Raw genomic sequence first — 17,551 nt, 5'->3', positions numbered from 1 at the left:
GCACTCTCATGAGCACTAAGGAACCATGTAGAACAGTCTGTTAACCCACTGGAAATGTTTATTTTGACACTTTGAAGTTGGGGACAACTATGTTCTTCTAGTAGTTAAGTCAAGTTTAGTATTTCTTTATGCATAAGACTAAACATAGTCTGCTTTTACACCAGGGCAAAACTGGTTTTTGCTGAGTAAATAAATGTACAGTGTTCTGCATTTAGAGAAAGATTCCTAGCATTTTTTTAAAATGCTGGAGAGCATTAATGTGAGAACAGAGATGTAACTTAGTTTAAAGTACATACGTGTGACCTAATTTCATCTGTGAAAAGCTGAAGGGAGCCCACCTTGGGTTTTTTTTTTTTGTAGTCTCGGGAACTTTGCTGCTTAAAAGTAGAAGTGTGTAGAAGACAAAGGTGGAAGACAAAGAAAAGTAAGATTAAGTATTGTTTATATGTGAGTTTTCATTATTGTATGTGTGGGGAAATGCTGCACTTGCCAATCATGTCTCTGTCTACATTGGAGTTTGGAAAGTAGTAGAAGGTGATAACAACATATAATATACTATATAATATACTATAATATATAAAGTTTAATATACTAAAATACCTTTAAAGGCTCTGTCCTGATCAATTGTAAATAAGTGAACAATGCATATGAAGGTGTCTGCCTTCATCACCCTCCTGCCACCCCCCTAGTTTCTTATCACCCCCTAGGTAATCCCACTGTGATGGGGGCAGTACTGCCCCGTCTGGGAGCCATTGCTTTAAAATCTCTTTGAATGGCATTATATTAGGGTTGCCAAGTCTGACTCAGGAAATATCTGGGGATTTTGAGGGTGGAGCCAGGAAACTTTGGGGATGGAGCCAGGAGTAAGGACATGATGTCACTTTTGTGATGTCATGCCCTGTGATTTCACATCCAGGTCAAAGTTCAAGTGATGCCACTTCCCAAGCTCCACCCCTTCCAATGATGTCACTTCCAGCACACTGCACCCAAATGCCTTCCTGTGGTGTCATTTCCTCCTTCCAAATTTAAATTTCTCACCTTACATTGATTTCTGATCCGCAAACCTTTGTTGTAATAGCAGGAAATCTCCAGCCATCACCTGCAGGCTGGCAATCCTAATTTATACTCTACTTTTAATGGAAACCGAAGCTGCTTCCATCAGAGGTTGAGAGTATTCCAATGTTACCCAGCAAGCTTCCTTGGCAGGGTGGAAATTCAAACCCAGGTCTCCGAGACCCTGGTCCAGCAATCTAGGTTCGACTTTACTCTTTTAAGGTTAGGATCCAAAGGATGGGTACATAATATGAAGGGAAAGAACTACTCCTTGCACAGCAGGAGCTTTGCTTGTATTCTTCACTGCAGCAATTTCTTTTGCTAACCAGGCAAGGTGTACTGAAAACTGCACAGAGGTTTGTGTTTGAGGGCATTAGGAACTAATTGATGCTGAGAAAACTGAAAGAAATTTCCAGCTACACAGGTAGTTCTTTTTTTTGGTTTCTGAATAGCAAAACTGATTGACTGTCTCTCTCCCCCCTCCCCAGCTCCAAATGGCTGTGGAATATCTTTGTTGGCTATTGGAAAAAAATGGGCTGTGAGGTGACAAAAGATATAAGCCATGCCTGTCACCTTCTCCTCCCCCCAAGACTCCCTTGTTCATTTGGTACCCTAAAACCACCAAACCAGAGTTGAAGTAGCCCTGTATGTTTTATAAATAGTATTCAGAAATATGGAGATGAACACTTAGCAAAGAAATCAAAGAATGCAAGTTAGACATCAGCTTACAGAATGAGCCCTCCTATTAGTTCTGTTCTCATTCTATGGACAGAGAAGTCACAACTTTGTATGCACTGCTAAGACAGCAAGAAGAGGAACTGCTGAGTTCCCTGAGACAGTGAAATCTTGAGAAAAAGATGACATAGTAAAGCCCTAATGAAATCCAATGCTTTATAAAACTTCGTTAAGTTCAAGCAGTAGTAATGGTCTTAACACAGTACCCAATATACCGTTGAAGTAAATGGAAGAATGGCTTGAAAACTGTTGCTCTTCAGTTACACTTTTTATTTCCATCTACAGTTTAACATGTAATTACTATCCCTTAAGCATTTTAAAAGGAAAACCAATTGTTCTAATAGTTTAAAGGTTAATTTCATTGGTAATGAAATAGTAGGGAGTGAGGATGAGATTTTGAAATAAAACTTTCCTCTTCTATGTATAATTTAAAGTGTCCCCTCTCTCCTGTAGTACTAGGAGACTCAGCTGCAAAAAAAAAAAAAAAAAAAAGATTAGACTCTTGACAAGGATGAACAGAATTACTGTTCATACCTTGGGGCGTTCTGGGTTTTTTTTGGTTTTCCCTAGAAGACTGGTTGCATCACTGGATACTAAATTTACAATGGCTAGAAAATAAATTCTTCTTTGGACAGAACCAAAAAAGCATATTAAAAATAAAGGCACCTGGATAATATCACTTTATATGGTGCATTCTCAATAGCTATTTCTGGCAGCCGAGAGGGCACACAATATGCCAGTCCAATTAGCAAATTCAAATGCACAAACCACAAGTGAAATGCATTCAGAATTCAGAATTTAAAAAATGCAGAATAATAATGAACACAGCCAAATATGCTGAAACAATTACCATCCATGCTCATAGCCTGCCACCACACACACACACACATACACACACACACACACACACAAACACTCATTCAGGGAAAGGAAATAAAACATTGTTGTAGCATTTTTCCTGACAACTACTACATTGTTGATCCTAAAGGTGCTACTGGATCAAAAAGGACACTCAGGAGGAGGGGGAAGAATGGCTGGCACAGCCCCCTTCCACCTCAGACACACACTCACTCACTCACTCACTCACTCACTCACTCAGGGAAAATCTTTGTTGATTTTAAAGGAACTGGAAGTTGAAGGGGAGAAAGAAAGTAGGCATAACTCCCACCCCCTCATACAAAACACACACACACACAGACAAATCACAGAAGATCTTTGTTGATTTTAAAGGAGCTGGAACAGAATGCCCAGGGGGAGAAAGAGGACAGGCACATCCTTCTCCCACCTCCAACACACAAACACACAGAAACACTCACAGAAGATCTTTGTGGAACTTAAAGGTGCTGGAACAGGAGGGGGAGAAACAGGGAAGGCACGGCTTTCACTCCCAACATGCAGACACACGCAAACAAATCAGGGAAGATCCTTGTTAATTCTAAAGGAGCTGGAACAGGATGTTGAGGGAAAGAAAGAGGGCAGGCACATACTGCTCTCGTCTCCAAACACTCACAGAAGGGAAACAAAACTTTGTAAGGACCGGATCTACATGTTTTTTGATGGGGGCAAAATTAAAAAATGACACCCCCTTGTGGGCCCATTCTATCTTATGGGCCCATAGAATAGAATGGATTCCATACCCAATTTGGCGCCCCCCTCTGGCGGCGCCTGGGGCAAGTGCTCCCTCCGCCCCTCCCTAGATCCGTCCCTGGGATGGAGGGGGAGAAAGGAGAACATGCACAGCTTCCCCTGCCCCCGTACAATCCTGGCTCCCATGCTGCTGGCCCATTAGCAGACTCTCTCTCTCTCACTTAGGCGCATGTGCACACACACCAAAAGGAAGGTGCACTTGGCCTCCCCCCCTCCCTCCCTGGCTCCTTTGTGGAATGGCCTGGGGATGGGGTGAAAATCTAACTCCCATTCCACCATTAGCTTATTTAGGGGTCTTAACTTCTCCATGGTCCTGCAGGACACTGCAACCCAGATGGCTCAAAGACTCTGGATTCTGAGGTGTGGTGGCCTATGCTGCCAGCTCTGCAAACAGCTCCCACCAGCAGCACACTTGCATGAGGTCAAATTAGGGCTGCTGGGGGGGACTTCTTTGACCAGGAAGGCCTGCCCACTGGACTTGCAAAACAGGTGGAGGAGACAGAGGATGTTAGTCCTCCAGCAGTGGTGATGCTCTAGCATTAGTCTCTATGGTACCATAGAGACTAGAAATGCTAGAGCAGCATAAATGTCTGCCATTTTGTCCCCCGCTTCTCAATGCTCCTAAACTAGGGGCAGGGCTTTCAAACCAGGGGATCCCCTGCCCCTGGAGGGGGTTTGGCAAGCCTACATTATATAAAGATGCCTATCTGGAGAAATCAATATTAAAATGCTGCTTTTTCTCTCCCTGTACTCAGGGCGACACTTCACATTTAAAGTGCAAGGGTCTGGTGAAGACACTCGGACTGTTGTGCTAGATTCGCCATCCCCAGTTTCCACTATATTCCACTATGCCAAGTACTGTCATCCCCAAATGGAAGTTCTGCTGCCAAAGAATTCAATTTCTTCTTGTGTGAGTATCTGGTCACCCATATTCCAGGTCATGTGTTCTTGGGAAACATTGCTTGGGAAAAATACTTCTGCTTCCGAGAGCCAGGTTTTCAAAGAATTTGGAATTTCTGTATAACGGATGGCCAACAGTAGCTCTCCAGATGTTTTTTGCCTACAACTCCCATCAGCCCCAGCCAGCATGGCCAATGGCTGGGGCTGATGGGAGTTGTAGGCAAAAAACATCTGGAGAGCTACCATTGGCCACCCCTGCTGTATAAGGACAAGAGAAAGTAGAACATTGTGTGTGTGGGGGGGGGGAGGGGGAGGAATGGAGATCAGAGACTGAATGTAACCGAGCTGCAATAAAAGCCACAGGCAGAGGACATGATGTTGCATAGGAGCTTGAAACCCCTAAAGTCTCTTCATCCTTCCATGTTATATCTGCTGAAGACTTCCAAACTAGGAAGGGGTACACTGTAACCATGACTGCTGCTACATTCAACCCTGCTGCTACATTCAAACCTTTGAGATGCCCAGACCCAGAGCCAGCAAGGCATTCCTCTCCCATTTTGCCTAACTCTTGAAGGGCTTTTGCCCTCTCACCTTCTTTGGTCTGCTGCCACCAACTGGCTGCTTGCTGGATTACTTGCAAAGATGGCTGGTGTTCCAAGCTTCCCTTCCCACTTTGCTGTTCTACAGCTTTACCTATGTCTCCTACTATCCTGCAATTGGTTATCATGGGGATGATGGCTTACTATACTTGTGCACTCCTGTGGAAATAACAGGTTAGCAACTGACTGCCTCTCTTCCGTCAGTACCTATTTTAATAGCATTTTCAAACAGCATTTTCAAACACTCTGTATGTGTCCTAGTTGGTCTTATTCTAAGACAAGCTCCTTAACTTAGAAGTTGCAATTTTCTGAAAACTTCCAATTACTTTGGAGTCCAGGCAGCCCGCCCTTTAACTGCTCCATGTGACTATGGCAGCCATTAAGATGAAGCTCTGGTGTGAGAGCTCCTTTTCCCAGATGTATTCAGCTAGAATAGATCTGCCAAAAATAGATCCCTCTGTGCTTCTCTGGCAAGGGATTTTATTGCCTCTGTTTCCCCACCCTTTTATGGGTCAAAGAACCCTTTCCTGAAAGTTCTAGGAAGACATAGGCCCTGTTTAGATGCACAGTTTAACCAGATGTCGCTGCTTTTTCCTTCTGGATTTAAAGTGGCTGATCAGACAGCAACATTTGCCTCCCGGTATTAACTCGTGGTACCCCCCCCCCCCCAATCCTTCTCAGAACTAGATTATTTTGTTACCTCCTTTGTGGTGTTTTTTGAGTTCTCCAGTTTCACCTCGTAGTTTTCTCAGTCTGGATAGTTCTGCTGCGATATTAACCAACTTCCGGATGTCTGAAGGATGTCCCAGAGCAAAAGGAGCCTCAGACATCTGGTTTACAGTCACCATTTTTTTTACTACTTAGTGATATGCACATAACTGCATAACCACATAATGTTTAACCAGTGTGCACATGCATGTGCGCATAGTGCATGCAAGCGCATAATGTGCACATATGCATGATAGTGGAGAAAAAAAGAACTTCATGGTGCCATCGTGTGGACGGCAGAAGATGGTTTCACTGTGGAGTGATTCGAATTGCAGTATGGCAATCTGATTGATAATATTTGGAACAAAGATATTCGGAACAGAACCGGGTCAGTTTAACATGGACTCAACACGCTGTGTAAACAGGGCCAGAGAGTATTTTTACACTAACAGTTCGTTGCTCTCTATCTCCGCATTGGTAACTCACCTTTTACACTACAGAACGTGCTCACAGCTGTCTTGCATCGTTGCTTCCTGAAACATCTACATTTGTTTAGGCAAAATGGGTGCTGACTTAGCTGTCGCCTCATTTTTCTTGACATTTCTCAAGAGGTGTATCAAATGAATGGTTATAGAAATTTTCCTCTGTATTTTCAGACCTCACTCCCTGTCCCTTCGAAAGCCACAAGGTGCCACCAACTTGCTTGAGAATTGACAGCATTTGAAATTTTTAAATCTCATTGCTTGCCTCATCTTGTTACTTGCCTCAATTTACATTTGTATGGTGATGATTTCTAAGCAATTGTATACATCCCTGAACTAAGCATTGGTATTCTGGCTGCCCTGATCACAGCTCATCCTGTATTATATTCACTTGGATGTATCTCACAAAGTTTAATTTTTGCTCACAATAATCCACATCATAGAGTATTAAGGAAACTGTGAACATTGGAAAGATCTGCAGAATGTAGCAATCAGGCTTCAGGATAAAATGTGATGTTTCAGAACCATATACTGTATCTGTAGTTCCTGTAACTGACATCAACAGTCTGTGCATGAGCTGCAATGCAGAAGTTTAGCTCCGTATAAAGAGCATAGCAAATCCACAAATGTAAAAAGGAAATAATTAAAGCAGAACAGTGGCAGGCGATTTGAATACTCAATAACTCTGGATCAAAACTGAATGTAAAAACACCCATAGTCTAGCCCCTTGCACTCTCAAGTTTCTTTGCCAACTTCTGGGTGACAGATTCCAGCTAAGGTGTGAGCTAACTATTTCATTAAGTGTGTTCACACTAAATTAAATGATATGTTTTGCAAGTAGTTTTTCGCTATTCTTACACAGTAAAAATCCAGTGGCAAAACGTGACGTTCCTCTTCTCCGCGCAGTGTCCTTCGGATTTCTCACTATCTGCTCTGGAGCTGCAGCAAACATTGCAGTTTTCATGTGGCAAGCGGAAACTGGTTTTTAGTGATTTCTGTTTGCCGCACGAAAACCGCGATGTTTGATGCAGCTCCAGAGCAGATAGTGGGAAATCTGAAAGACACTGCATGGAGAAGAGGAATGTCACAGCAGGGTAAGCTGAGTGCGAAATCGGTCTACCTTTGTTTTTAAATTGCTCTATTATAATCATTTGTTTTTCCTTCTTTAGTGTTCCTCAAATAAAGGAATAAAGCCTTCTATGACTGTACCTTTGAATCGACTAAACATGGGAGACAGAATAAGAATAGCACATGTGAGTCCTGGATTTGTTTTGTTTTATTGTTCTATTTGTTTTGATTGTTAATTTTATTGTATTGTTTTTAAATTTAAATGGTAGTTTGTTAATTGTTGTTCAGTCCATGTTGTGATCTGCCCTGAGCCCATTATGGGAAAGGGTGGAATATAAGCCTACTAAATAAATAAATGCAAACAAACAAGCAACCCACAAACCCTCTATTTAGCATTTCTCTACCTCTAGCAGCACTCAAAATGATTTACATAACATAAAAATGATTTAAGTTGCCATAACAATAAATCCAAATATTTTCTAAAAACTGATTTAAATTTTTTGCAGGAATTCCTTTGCATATTAGGCCACATACCCCTGATGTAGCCAATCCTCCAAGATCTTACAGGGCTCTTAGTACAGGGCCTACTGTAAGCTTCAGGAGGATTGGCCACATCAAGGGTGTGTGGCCTAATATGCAGAGCAGTTCCTGCTTCAAAAAAAGCCCTGTGTCATCCCCCACCTCATTTCAGCCCTCCAACCTTTGAGGTTATTAGTCAGTGTGAATCCTGAAGTTCTGGAAATCACCTTCTCAAGAGTCAAAAGGGATTGCTAGGGGAAGTGGATTAGGGGAAGATTAGTGACCACTGATGCCTTCCAGCGATTGCTTATGGGATCCAACCATGTATGTGTTGAATTATCCTTAATAATCTGTCATTAAATTGATATCTCATCTCTTGCATAGCTAGTTTAAGTAAGATATTGAATGCCACCGTTTCTAAATCAGGCCTCCTTTCTGTAAACTGAGTGGTAGCGACATTAGTCTTATAAATAACAAATCAGCCCACTGAGAAAATTCAGTTTAATGATTGTTGTTCTGAAACTGGAACCAGTTCCCAGGCCTCAAGGACTTTGAATCAAAGGCGTAGTGGGAATTCAGTGCCTCCCAGACCCACATGCTTGTAATTCTAATTGCAGCCACAGTGCACAGGTTAAGGCAGCTGTCAATCTCCCCCTCCCTGCATGTTGTTATTTTGACATGACCCTGGGAACTGCAACTTGCTTTGGAGTGAAAAGATATGTATAACTGGCTACATAGTTTCTTCACTGGAGCAAATACCACCCTCCTGGAGCCGTTTAAGGATTCTAAAGGAATATGGAAGCTGAAACCACTTCTACTCATTCTCCTCTTTGCAATCTGAATTGGGTCTACATCTATCTGTGTGACCCTTTATGGCAGCCATGGGGACTCTGTATCATGTAAATCAGCTCAGTATTTCAGAATTTCCCTTACTTTTGGAAACTTTAATTGAACAATGCAGAAAATGAAACCTACAGTATTTGTCTATAAATATTTGATATTTATTAATAAATATGATATGCAAAGTCTCAAAATGAATGAAACAAGGAGCTAGAGCACCCTGATTCACCAGAGCAACAGGATATGGCCCTAAATTCTATACCTTTTGTTCCTGTGGATCTTAAACTGTGACATATTTGGCATAAAATAATGTTTATGGCATACTGGACACCACAATGTCTTTTTAGTAAAGGATTAAGTAAATTGCTAGTGTTGTAATTCCCAAGATACATCTCTTAAACATATGTTCTGGGCATGCCCATTTATTTCCTATTTTTGGGAGGAAGTAATTACTTGTATCAATTTTATGTTAAGATATTCATTGATCTTTGAAGATGCTTTTGTACTTTTAAAATATTTGACTGTCTCCTGGAAGCTAACTGATGGTTAGTGAAAATGGACCATCTGTGACCGTACTGTTGCTAAAAGACTTATATTCAGGGCTTTTTTTGTAGCAGGAACTCCCCTGTAAGAAGAGCCTTGTAAGCTCTTGGAGGATTGGATGCATCTGGGGAGTGTGGCCTAATATGCAAAGGAGTTCCTGATACAAAAAAAGCGCTGCTTATATTACAGAACTTGAAAGAGAAATGCCAACCTCCAGTAATCTAGTGGGTTGAGGACTTTATAACCATTTGAATGTATGGCATATAGATGAGAACTACTCATGGTTGTATTTTTAGATATTTGGAAATATTTTACATATGCTTACCTGTAGACTAACTACCATTGTTGTTTTCTTTTGTTTTATATATAATGTAAGGCAACCATAAATGATATTCTTTCTGTTTGGAATAAGATTTAAAATTAAGAAATTTAGATTTAATTTTTAAAAAAATGTAAATTAGCTCTAGGACAGATAAAGGGACAGAGAAAAAACATCTTTGGTAGATAATACACTGTTAGAAATGAGTTGGAGTTCATCAATCATAATGACAATCCTTTTTAATTTTTTTAGGACAAAGCTTATGATATATTTGTGACACCAGAAAACTGGTAAACATTTTCCTTCATATATGTTAATCCTGATGCCTTTGCTGCTCAAGTTCAAAGTTCACCTTGACCAATTATTTTAATTACTTGAGAAAATGTGTTGTTCTCAGTCATCATTTTAAAAATAGTAAATGATTGATGGTGGGAATTGCCATCAAGTCACAGCTGCTGTATGGAGACCCTGAAGGGTTTTCAAGGCAAGAGGTAGTTTGCCATTGCCTGCCTCAGTATAGCAACCCTGGACATTCTTGGTGGTCTCCCACCCAAGTAGTAACCAGGGTTGACCCTGCTTACCAACCAAGATCTGACAAGATCAGGATAGCGTGGACCATTCAGTTCAAGTCAGCAGATGATTAGCATGGTACATTTCCTCCCCTTGCAGTCTGGAGAGAACCTTTTACCCTCTTCCCTTTGCCTTACAGTCCTTGGCCAGGAGCTCATCTAGTGCCAAAATATGAGGGATAGTGGGGCAGAAATATAAACTCGGATTCAGACAATAGCAAATACCTGAAAACATCTGGTTTTGGCAAAATTTTCAATTTCCAAATTTATACAGAATAGCTAGATTCAAGTCCAGTAGCACCTTTTTTGGGGTACAGGCATTTGAGAGTCAAAGCTTCCTTCATCAGATATGAGTCGGAATAGAGATCACTGATCCTTGATATCCTAGTCAGAAGGTGGGAGGAATGTTGCACAGAAGGAACTTGTGATACAGAGGTACAATGGGCATTATAATCAGCTTGATTAGAACAGATGGGAAATGCCTGAGTGCAGAAAATTAGCATATGTAGTACAATAAGATTCTTATGTCCTTATTCAGCCTGGGGGTGAGGTTTCTAGTGTTCTGAACTTGTGAAAGAACTCTCCACTTCCTGACTGGGATATAAGGACTCAGAGATATCTATTCCAACTGATATCTATGAAGGGAGTTTGGACTCTTGATAACTTATATCCAGAAAATCATATCGGTCTCTAAAGTGCTACTGAACTCAAGTCTAGCTGTTCTACTGAAGACCAACATGGCTAATCTTTGAAACTAATTCACATAGAATCCTTTGCAAAGGACCTCTCTCTTAATTTTAAAAATAAAAAACCCACAATCCCTATCCACTACACTATTCTGGCATTTTTGTGTGGCTATGTTCATTTTATTATTGTCATTTAAAAATATGTAACAATATATTTTACACTTTCTGGAAATTATTTAACTCACAAAGCTGATATGATGTGCATTCAGATGTTCAGGTTTATGATATAAATCTTTGTCATCTAGTCAGAAGGACCTAGATGTGCGCTTGGGATCTACTCTATGTGCAGAGGAGCAAGATTTCATCTGTAAGCGGAAAAGATACGTTGCTGCTGCGTTGAAAAAACTTCTACATCTAAAAGAAGATCTGCATGATGATGAGGTAGGACATCTAGACCAATGTAAGACAACCATAAAATGTGATGATGATGGGTGCACATGCATAACAATAGCACTATTTGCAGATTACAATGGACACAAGTACAGTCCGTGTAAAGTATACACTTGATTGTTTGTTATAAGTGTATTGAGTAAATCTTCAACACACTTATACTTGAACATGTGATTTAAAAACCACATTTATCCAGGTTCTGGTCTCTGGTTTTATTTGTAGAGTGAATACACTTTAGCTCTTTCTTAGAAACAGATGCACATGCAGGATATACATTCACTGTATCATGTGAATAGGGATAGAGTATGTATATGCAATCTATGTACAGTGTACACATGTACACTGTACACATGTATTTGTATGTTCATCAAATAATTCTTTTATTGCCTTCAACATGCTTGTGGATGCACTTCTCCAGGGAAGGGTCCATGAAATTACAAATGTGTGTGTAAGATTTATAACTGGAGATTTATAACTGGAGAGCCAGTTTGGTGTAGTGGTTAAGTGCAAGGACTCTTATCTGGGAGAACCGGGTTCGATTCCCCACTCCTCCACTTGCACCTGCTGGAATGGCCTTGGGTCAGCAATAGCTTTCATAGGAGTTGTCCTTGAAAGGACAGCTGCTGTAAGAGCTCTCTCAGTCCCACATACCTCACAGGGTGTATGTTGTGTGTGTGTGTGTGTGTGTGTGGGGAAGATAAAGGAGATTCTGATCGCTCTGAGATTCAGAGTACAGGGTGGGATATAAATCCAATATCATCAATATAATCATATAGGTGCCAGTCCCTGTTTTAATTTTTTCACATTCTAGGGGTGGCAGCTAGGAAGGTCTCTACCAGTCAAACTTCTAAGAAAGCAAGTTGCAGCAGAGAGATTTAGTAGGACATTAGTAGGATTCATAGTTTCTAGAGATGAAGGCTGTCCTCCAGAGAATTTGAACCCAAGCGACTCAAAGATCAGAATAGCCACTGTGAATCTGAGTGAGAAAACTGAAAGCCAATATAATATATCAATTATATGGGTATGATGCTCATTGTCATGACTCCGTGAATATTGTAAAAAGGTAAGGGTAAAGAAGGTAGTCCCCTGTGCAAGCGCTGAGTCATTACCAACCCATGGGGTGACATCACATCATGGCATTTTCTTGGCAGACTTTTTACAGGGTGGTTTGCCATTGCCTTCCCCAGTCATCTACACTTTCTCCCCAGCAAGCTGGGTACTCATTTTACTAACCTCGGAAGGATGGAAGGCTGAGTCATCCTTAAACTGGCTACCTGAACCCAGCTTCCACTGGGATCGAATTCAGGTTGTGAGCAGAGCTTGGACTGCAGTACTGCAGCTTTATCACTCTGCACCACAGGGCTGCTTCTGAATATTGTAGTCTCAGTATTTTGTGTCAAGTTATGGTTCTGAATCATTTTCAAGGTCAATTTTATGTACAACACATTACAGTAATCTAGACTGGATATTAGCAAGGCATGTTTGTCAGTGGTTCAGGTCAGCATTCTCCAGGAATGACCATAGTTAAGGGCTCCAGGTTTCCAGGGATTGTGTCACATGGTTCTGTGCCTTCCATAGACCTGTACACTTGAGAGAGGCCAGCATAAACCTCAGTGAGGGGCAGGGGAGGGAGTTCTTGCTACCTTATTCCTCCTCTTCTCCCACCCAGGTTCCCCTCTGCAGCATGGAGAACAGCTAGGGATGTCCTCCTTGGTTGGCCATCTGACATCTTATGAGGTCTGTGCAGAATCCTGTATAGGTCCAGTGACAAACTCCAGACTTCCATGGAAGAATAAAGTCTTGTGGAGCTCAGGGAATGAATTGGCCACAGCTGAGGCTGGTTCCCTTGCCTGCCTCCTTAATTCCTGTCTCCTGAGGATGGCCCTATAGGCTGCTGCCATTAGCAAGTTTTAAAAGTCCATGCCATGCACCCAGAGTTGTCATCAAGGAAAGATGCACTGTTGTTGCCAATAGGGCCAGTGGGGATGAGACTCATTGTGCAGTTTCTGGGGTAAGCATGGATCTGTCCCAGAAAGGGATCACACAGCTGGAAAAAAAGTATCCATAATACTCTTCACCACCTATCCATTTAGGGACAAAACAGTCTAGCAGAACCCCCAAATCAAGAACCTATCTATTCCTTTGTGAGCTACAATTTTAAATTATTTTCTATCCTGTGCTTTGCACAATTACTTAAATATACTATATGAGCAGAAATCAACAGAACTTTTACTTAGTACAACACTTTTAGCATGCATTTAAACCTTAAAATTGTCTTTGTAGTCTCTTTTAATGAGCTTACAGAGCTTCCTAGATGACACATCGGCACTTGACTAATTCCAGTCTGGCTTCTGCCCCAGCCACAGGGATAGAGACAGCCCTGGTCGCCCTCACAGATGAACTTTGTAGACAGCTGGATTGAGGCAGGTCGGCACGGCTGCTGTTGCTTCATTCCACAGCGGTATTTGACACGGTTGACCATGATCTTTTGACCCACCGCCTCACTGTTTGTGGGACTGTCCTGAAGTGGCTCTCCTTGTTTCTCCAAGGTTGGGGACAGAAGATGGTGCTGGGAAAGAGGGTGTCCCTTTGGTGCTCCCTGATATGTGGGGTGCCTCAGGGAGCCATCCTCTCCTTGATGTTATATGCACCCCCTTGCCCAGCTGGCACAGAGTTTCAGGCTGGGTTGTCACCAATATGCTGATGACACCCAGCTATATCTGCTGTTTGGCGACCAGATGGATACCGTCCCAGCTAATCTGTAAGGAATTGGAGGCTGTGGTGGGATGGCTAAAGCAGAGCCATTTGAAACTGAATCCTTCTAAGATGGAGGTTCTTTGGCTGGGTTGGGGGGGATCCTGGTGTGGGTCCTCAACTCCCAGCTCTGGATGGAGTGCCACTGAAGTTGGTGGTTTCCAGTGCTGCTAGGCTGGCATTTTACCAACTACACCAAGTCAGGCAGCTGTCTTGCCCTGACTTGGCCAGTGAACTCCAGACAGGTTTCTGTAACTCACTCTATGTGGGCCTATCCTTGAGGCTGACCTGGAAACTCCAGTTGGTGCAGAATGTAATGGCCTGGGTCCTTATGGAGACCCCACACACAGCTCTCATGTCTCCTATGCTGTGGGAGCTGCATTGGCTTCCTGTGGAGTACTGGATTGGATTCAAGGTGCTGGTATTAACCTTTAAAGCTCCTAATGGCCAGGGACCTATGTACCTTCAGGACCACCTCTTCTGGTATATCCCCAAGAGGCAGGAAAAAAGCCCAAGGCTCACAGCCAAAAATAGCTGAAAAATTGATTATATTCAATAAAGTGCAAAGTAGTACAAAATTGTATGTGCAATTCTTACAAAAATGTATAATAGATATAATAAATGTGGTAGATAACTCACTGAAAATGTCAAGACAGTGTGCGTCTGCAATAAAAAAGGCCAACGCCCTGCTGGGAATTATTAGGAAGGGAATTGAAAACAAATCAGCCAGTATCATAATGCCCCTGTATAAATCGATGGTGCGGTCTCATTTGGAGTACTGTGTGCAGTTCTGGTCGCCGCACCTCAAAAAGGATATTATAGCATTGGAGAAAGTCCAGAGAAGGGCAACTAGAATGATTAAAGGGCTGGAGCACTTTCCCTATGAAGAAAGGTTGAAACGCTTGGGACTCTTTAGCTTGGAGAAACGTCGACTGTGGGGTGACATGATAGAGGTTTACAAGATAATGCATGGGATGGAGAAAGTAGAGAAAGAAGTACTTTTCTCCCTTTCTCACAATACAAGAACTCGTGGGCATTCGATGAAATTGCTGAGCAGAAAGGTTAAAACGGATAAAAGGAAGTACTTCTTCACCCAAAGGGTGATTAACATGTGGAATTCACTGCCACAGGAGGTGGTGGCGGCCACAAGTATAGCCACCTTCAAGAGGGGTTTAGATAAAAATATGGAGCACATTTCCATCAATGGCTATTAGCCACAGTGTATGTGTGTATATAAAATTTTTTGCCACTGTGTGACACAGAGTGTTGGACTTGATGGGCCGTTGGTCTGATCCAACATGGCTTCTCTTATGTTCTTATAATGTTCTTACATAGGCTGGTACAATGTGCAGCTCAACAATATACTTAATGCTTTGGTGGGGACATGAGAGATTATCATCAGATATCGATGGGAGCCAATAGAAAGGGGAGGAGCTCCAATATCAATTTAAGCTCTACTGTGGACTTTTTTGGATTTTGCATTCATAAATTGGTTTGACTTGTAGTATCTGTGACCTCAAGTGTGTGGGTTTTTCATTTCTTTGAGTCAGCATTACGTTTATTGTTGAGCTGCACATTGTACAGCCTATGTAAGGATATTATACATTTTTGTAAGAATTGCATGCACAATTTTGTACTATTTTGCAGTTTATTGACTATAATCAATTTTTCAGCTATTTTCAGCCATGAGCCTTGGCCTTTTCCCCTGTGTCTATCACACAGCTTCCTCCTTACACTATACTCCCAAGAGTGCCTTGTACTTCAGGGACCAACATCTGGTCCATGGCCTGAGAGACACTGGGCTGTCCTCAGCTAGAGCCAGGGCCATTTCTGCCCCAGCCCCAGCCCCAGCCTTGTGGAACCCTCTGCCAATTTCCATTCAGGCCTTGCAGGAATTATTACCATTCTGCAGTGCCTGCAAGGCAGAAATGTTCTGCCAGGTATTTGGTTGAGGACAGCTATGGTTTACATCTGGCACTCCCACTTTCACTCCCCCCACAAGATAGACTAAACGCTATTTTGTTTTAAAGAACTGTAATACTTTTATTGTTATTAATCTGGTTTTACTGTTTTGAAATGCAGTTTGTTGTGAACCACTCTGAGCCCAGCTATTGAGAAGGGCAGTCAAAAATTCAAACAAACAAACAAACAAACAAACAAATAAATGTTTAGCTGTTTTTTTAATAAGCATTAAATATGGAGCAGAGTCATGTATATTTTAAGCATCCCTTTTCTTTCAAAGTATGAATATTTGGGCTTGACTATTACTCTTTGTTTGTCTGATCAGGTTCCAGTAGTGGCTGCGATGACAACAGCGGGTGGTATGAGATCAATGACAGCGATGTATGGCAGTGTACGAGCTCTCCAGAAGCTGAATGTCATAGACTGCCTTTCATATATTACTGGTTTATCTGGCACAACATGGTAAGAAGGACATGCACAAAATGGTTAGGGTGCATCCAGACCTGTGGACTGTTTTGTCACCATCTGCTACCTAATCCCAGAACAGCCATGGTAGTTCATATCAATGAAGTGCTGCTCCCACATCGTGATTCACAAAGAGGCCTGTCAGAAGCCCCAGAAAGGTCTACAAGCAGGATATGGAGGTCAAAGCCTCCCCCTGTAGCTCTTCCCCTGCACTTGTATTCAGAGGTTTATGGCCACTCGACATGGAGTTTTTCTTTAGTCATCTTGACTAGGAGCCATTGATAGACCTATACTCCAGAAATGTATCTAATTCCTTTTAAAGCCATATGAACTAAATTATAAGAGGTAGCAGCATACTGTGCAGGCATTTTGTCATGTGTCACTATTTGACATTCAAGTTCCTGGAGGTTTTTCTTTAAAATGTGAAAGAGAAATGACATTTTCCATAATTGGTCTAGAATGAAATCTCTTGCTGTCCTTCTCATTTGTGTCTTGACATCCTTGCTGTATTACAGTTACAGTAGGGAGGGAAAGAAGAGAATGGATTATGAAATGAAGAATATATGTACAGGAAACAGTACAGAAATGTAAAAGCATAACTAAAATAAAACAATGAAATGTTTGCTGAAAAGGTAGTTCCAATACTAAGAGTTTTTTTGAAACTGATCTGCTATTGAAAGAATGGTTGTATTCCTTAGGAATCTTTGAAATCAAATTTATTGTGGCTTTATCATATCATGCTGATATTAAGTCTGAATATGTGTGGACAGCTTTTTGGTTATATGTGCACTATACGTCTATCCATATACATAGAAGAAAGAATATTGAAAGAGTGGCAAAAACAGATTAATTTATATGGAATAGCAAACCCCCCCCCCCAAGAATAAGCTTCAAAATATTACAAGACGAGTAAAAGAGAGGAGGTTTAGCTGTCCCAAATATAAAATTATATTATTAAGCAGCAGGTCTGGTCTGGATTGAGGACTGGATTAAGCCCACTTGTGGGGAGGTCTGAATGAATGAATGAATAAACAAACCCATGACACAGAATAGTAAAATTAGAACCAGCAGATCTTGATAAAGGCCTACACAATTATTTATGGATTAAGAAATTGACTAAAAAGATCATAACACAAGAAAGAAGTCATGTAATAAGAGATGGACTTTTGAGAATATGGTTTACATGCTGGAATTTATTGAGCCCTTCAGACTCTTTGCTTATGCCGCAGTATAATAATATCAAAAGAGAGAA

At 41.5% G+C, this 17,551-nt stretch overlaps 1 protein-coding gene across 1 annotated transcript in view; it reads left to right on the top strand.

Annotated features, from left to right (window-relative positions):
- Positions 1 to 365: 365 nt before the first annotated feature.
- LOC132589219 (cytosolic phospholipase A2 epsilon-like) overlaps positions 366 to 17,551 on the top strand; it is a 42,863-nt gene continuing 25,677 nt past the window's right edge. Inside the window, exons 1-6 of the mRNA XM_060261905.1 lie at positions 366 to 424; positions 4,191 to 4,345; positions 7,294 to 7,377; positions 9,666 to 9,703; positions 10,974 to 11,109; positions 16,160 to 16,296. Coding sequence (XP_060117888.1) covers positions 4,307 to 4,345; positions 7,294 to 7,377; positions 9,666 to 9,703; positions 10,974 to 11,109; positions 16,160 to 16,296 — 434 coding nt within the window. The 5' untranslated portion in view covers positions 366 to 424; positions 4,191 to 4,306. The remainder of the gene's footprint in view (positions 425 to 4,190; positions 4,346 to 7,293; positions 7,378 to 9,665; positions 9,704 to 10,973; positions 11,110 to 16,159; positions 16,297 to 17,551) is intronic.

Source organism: Heteronotia binoei, chromosome 21 (assembly GCF_032191835.1).
Source record: "Heteronotia binoei isolate CCM8104 ecotype False Entrance Well chromosome 21, APGP_CSIRO_Hbin_v1, whole genome shotgun sequence".
Classification (NCBI taxonomy): domain Eukaryota; kingdom Metazoa; phylum Chordata; class Lepidosauria; order Squamata; family Gekkonidae; genus Heteronotia; species Heteronotia binoei.
Note: the sequence above shows the minus strand (reverse complement) of the source record. Positions and strands in the feature narration are given on the sequence as shown.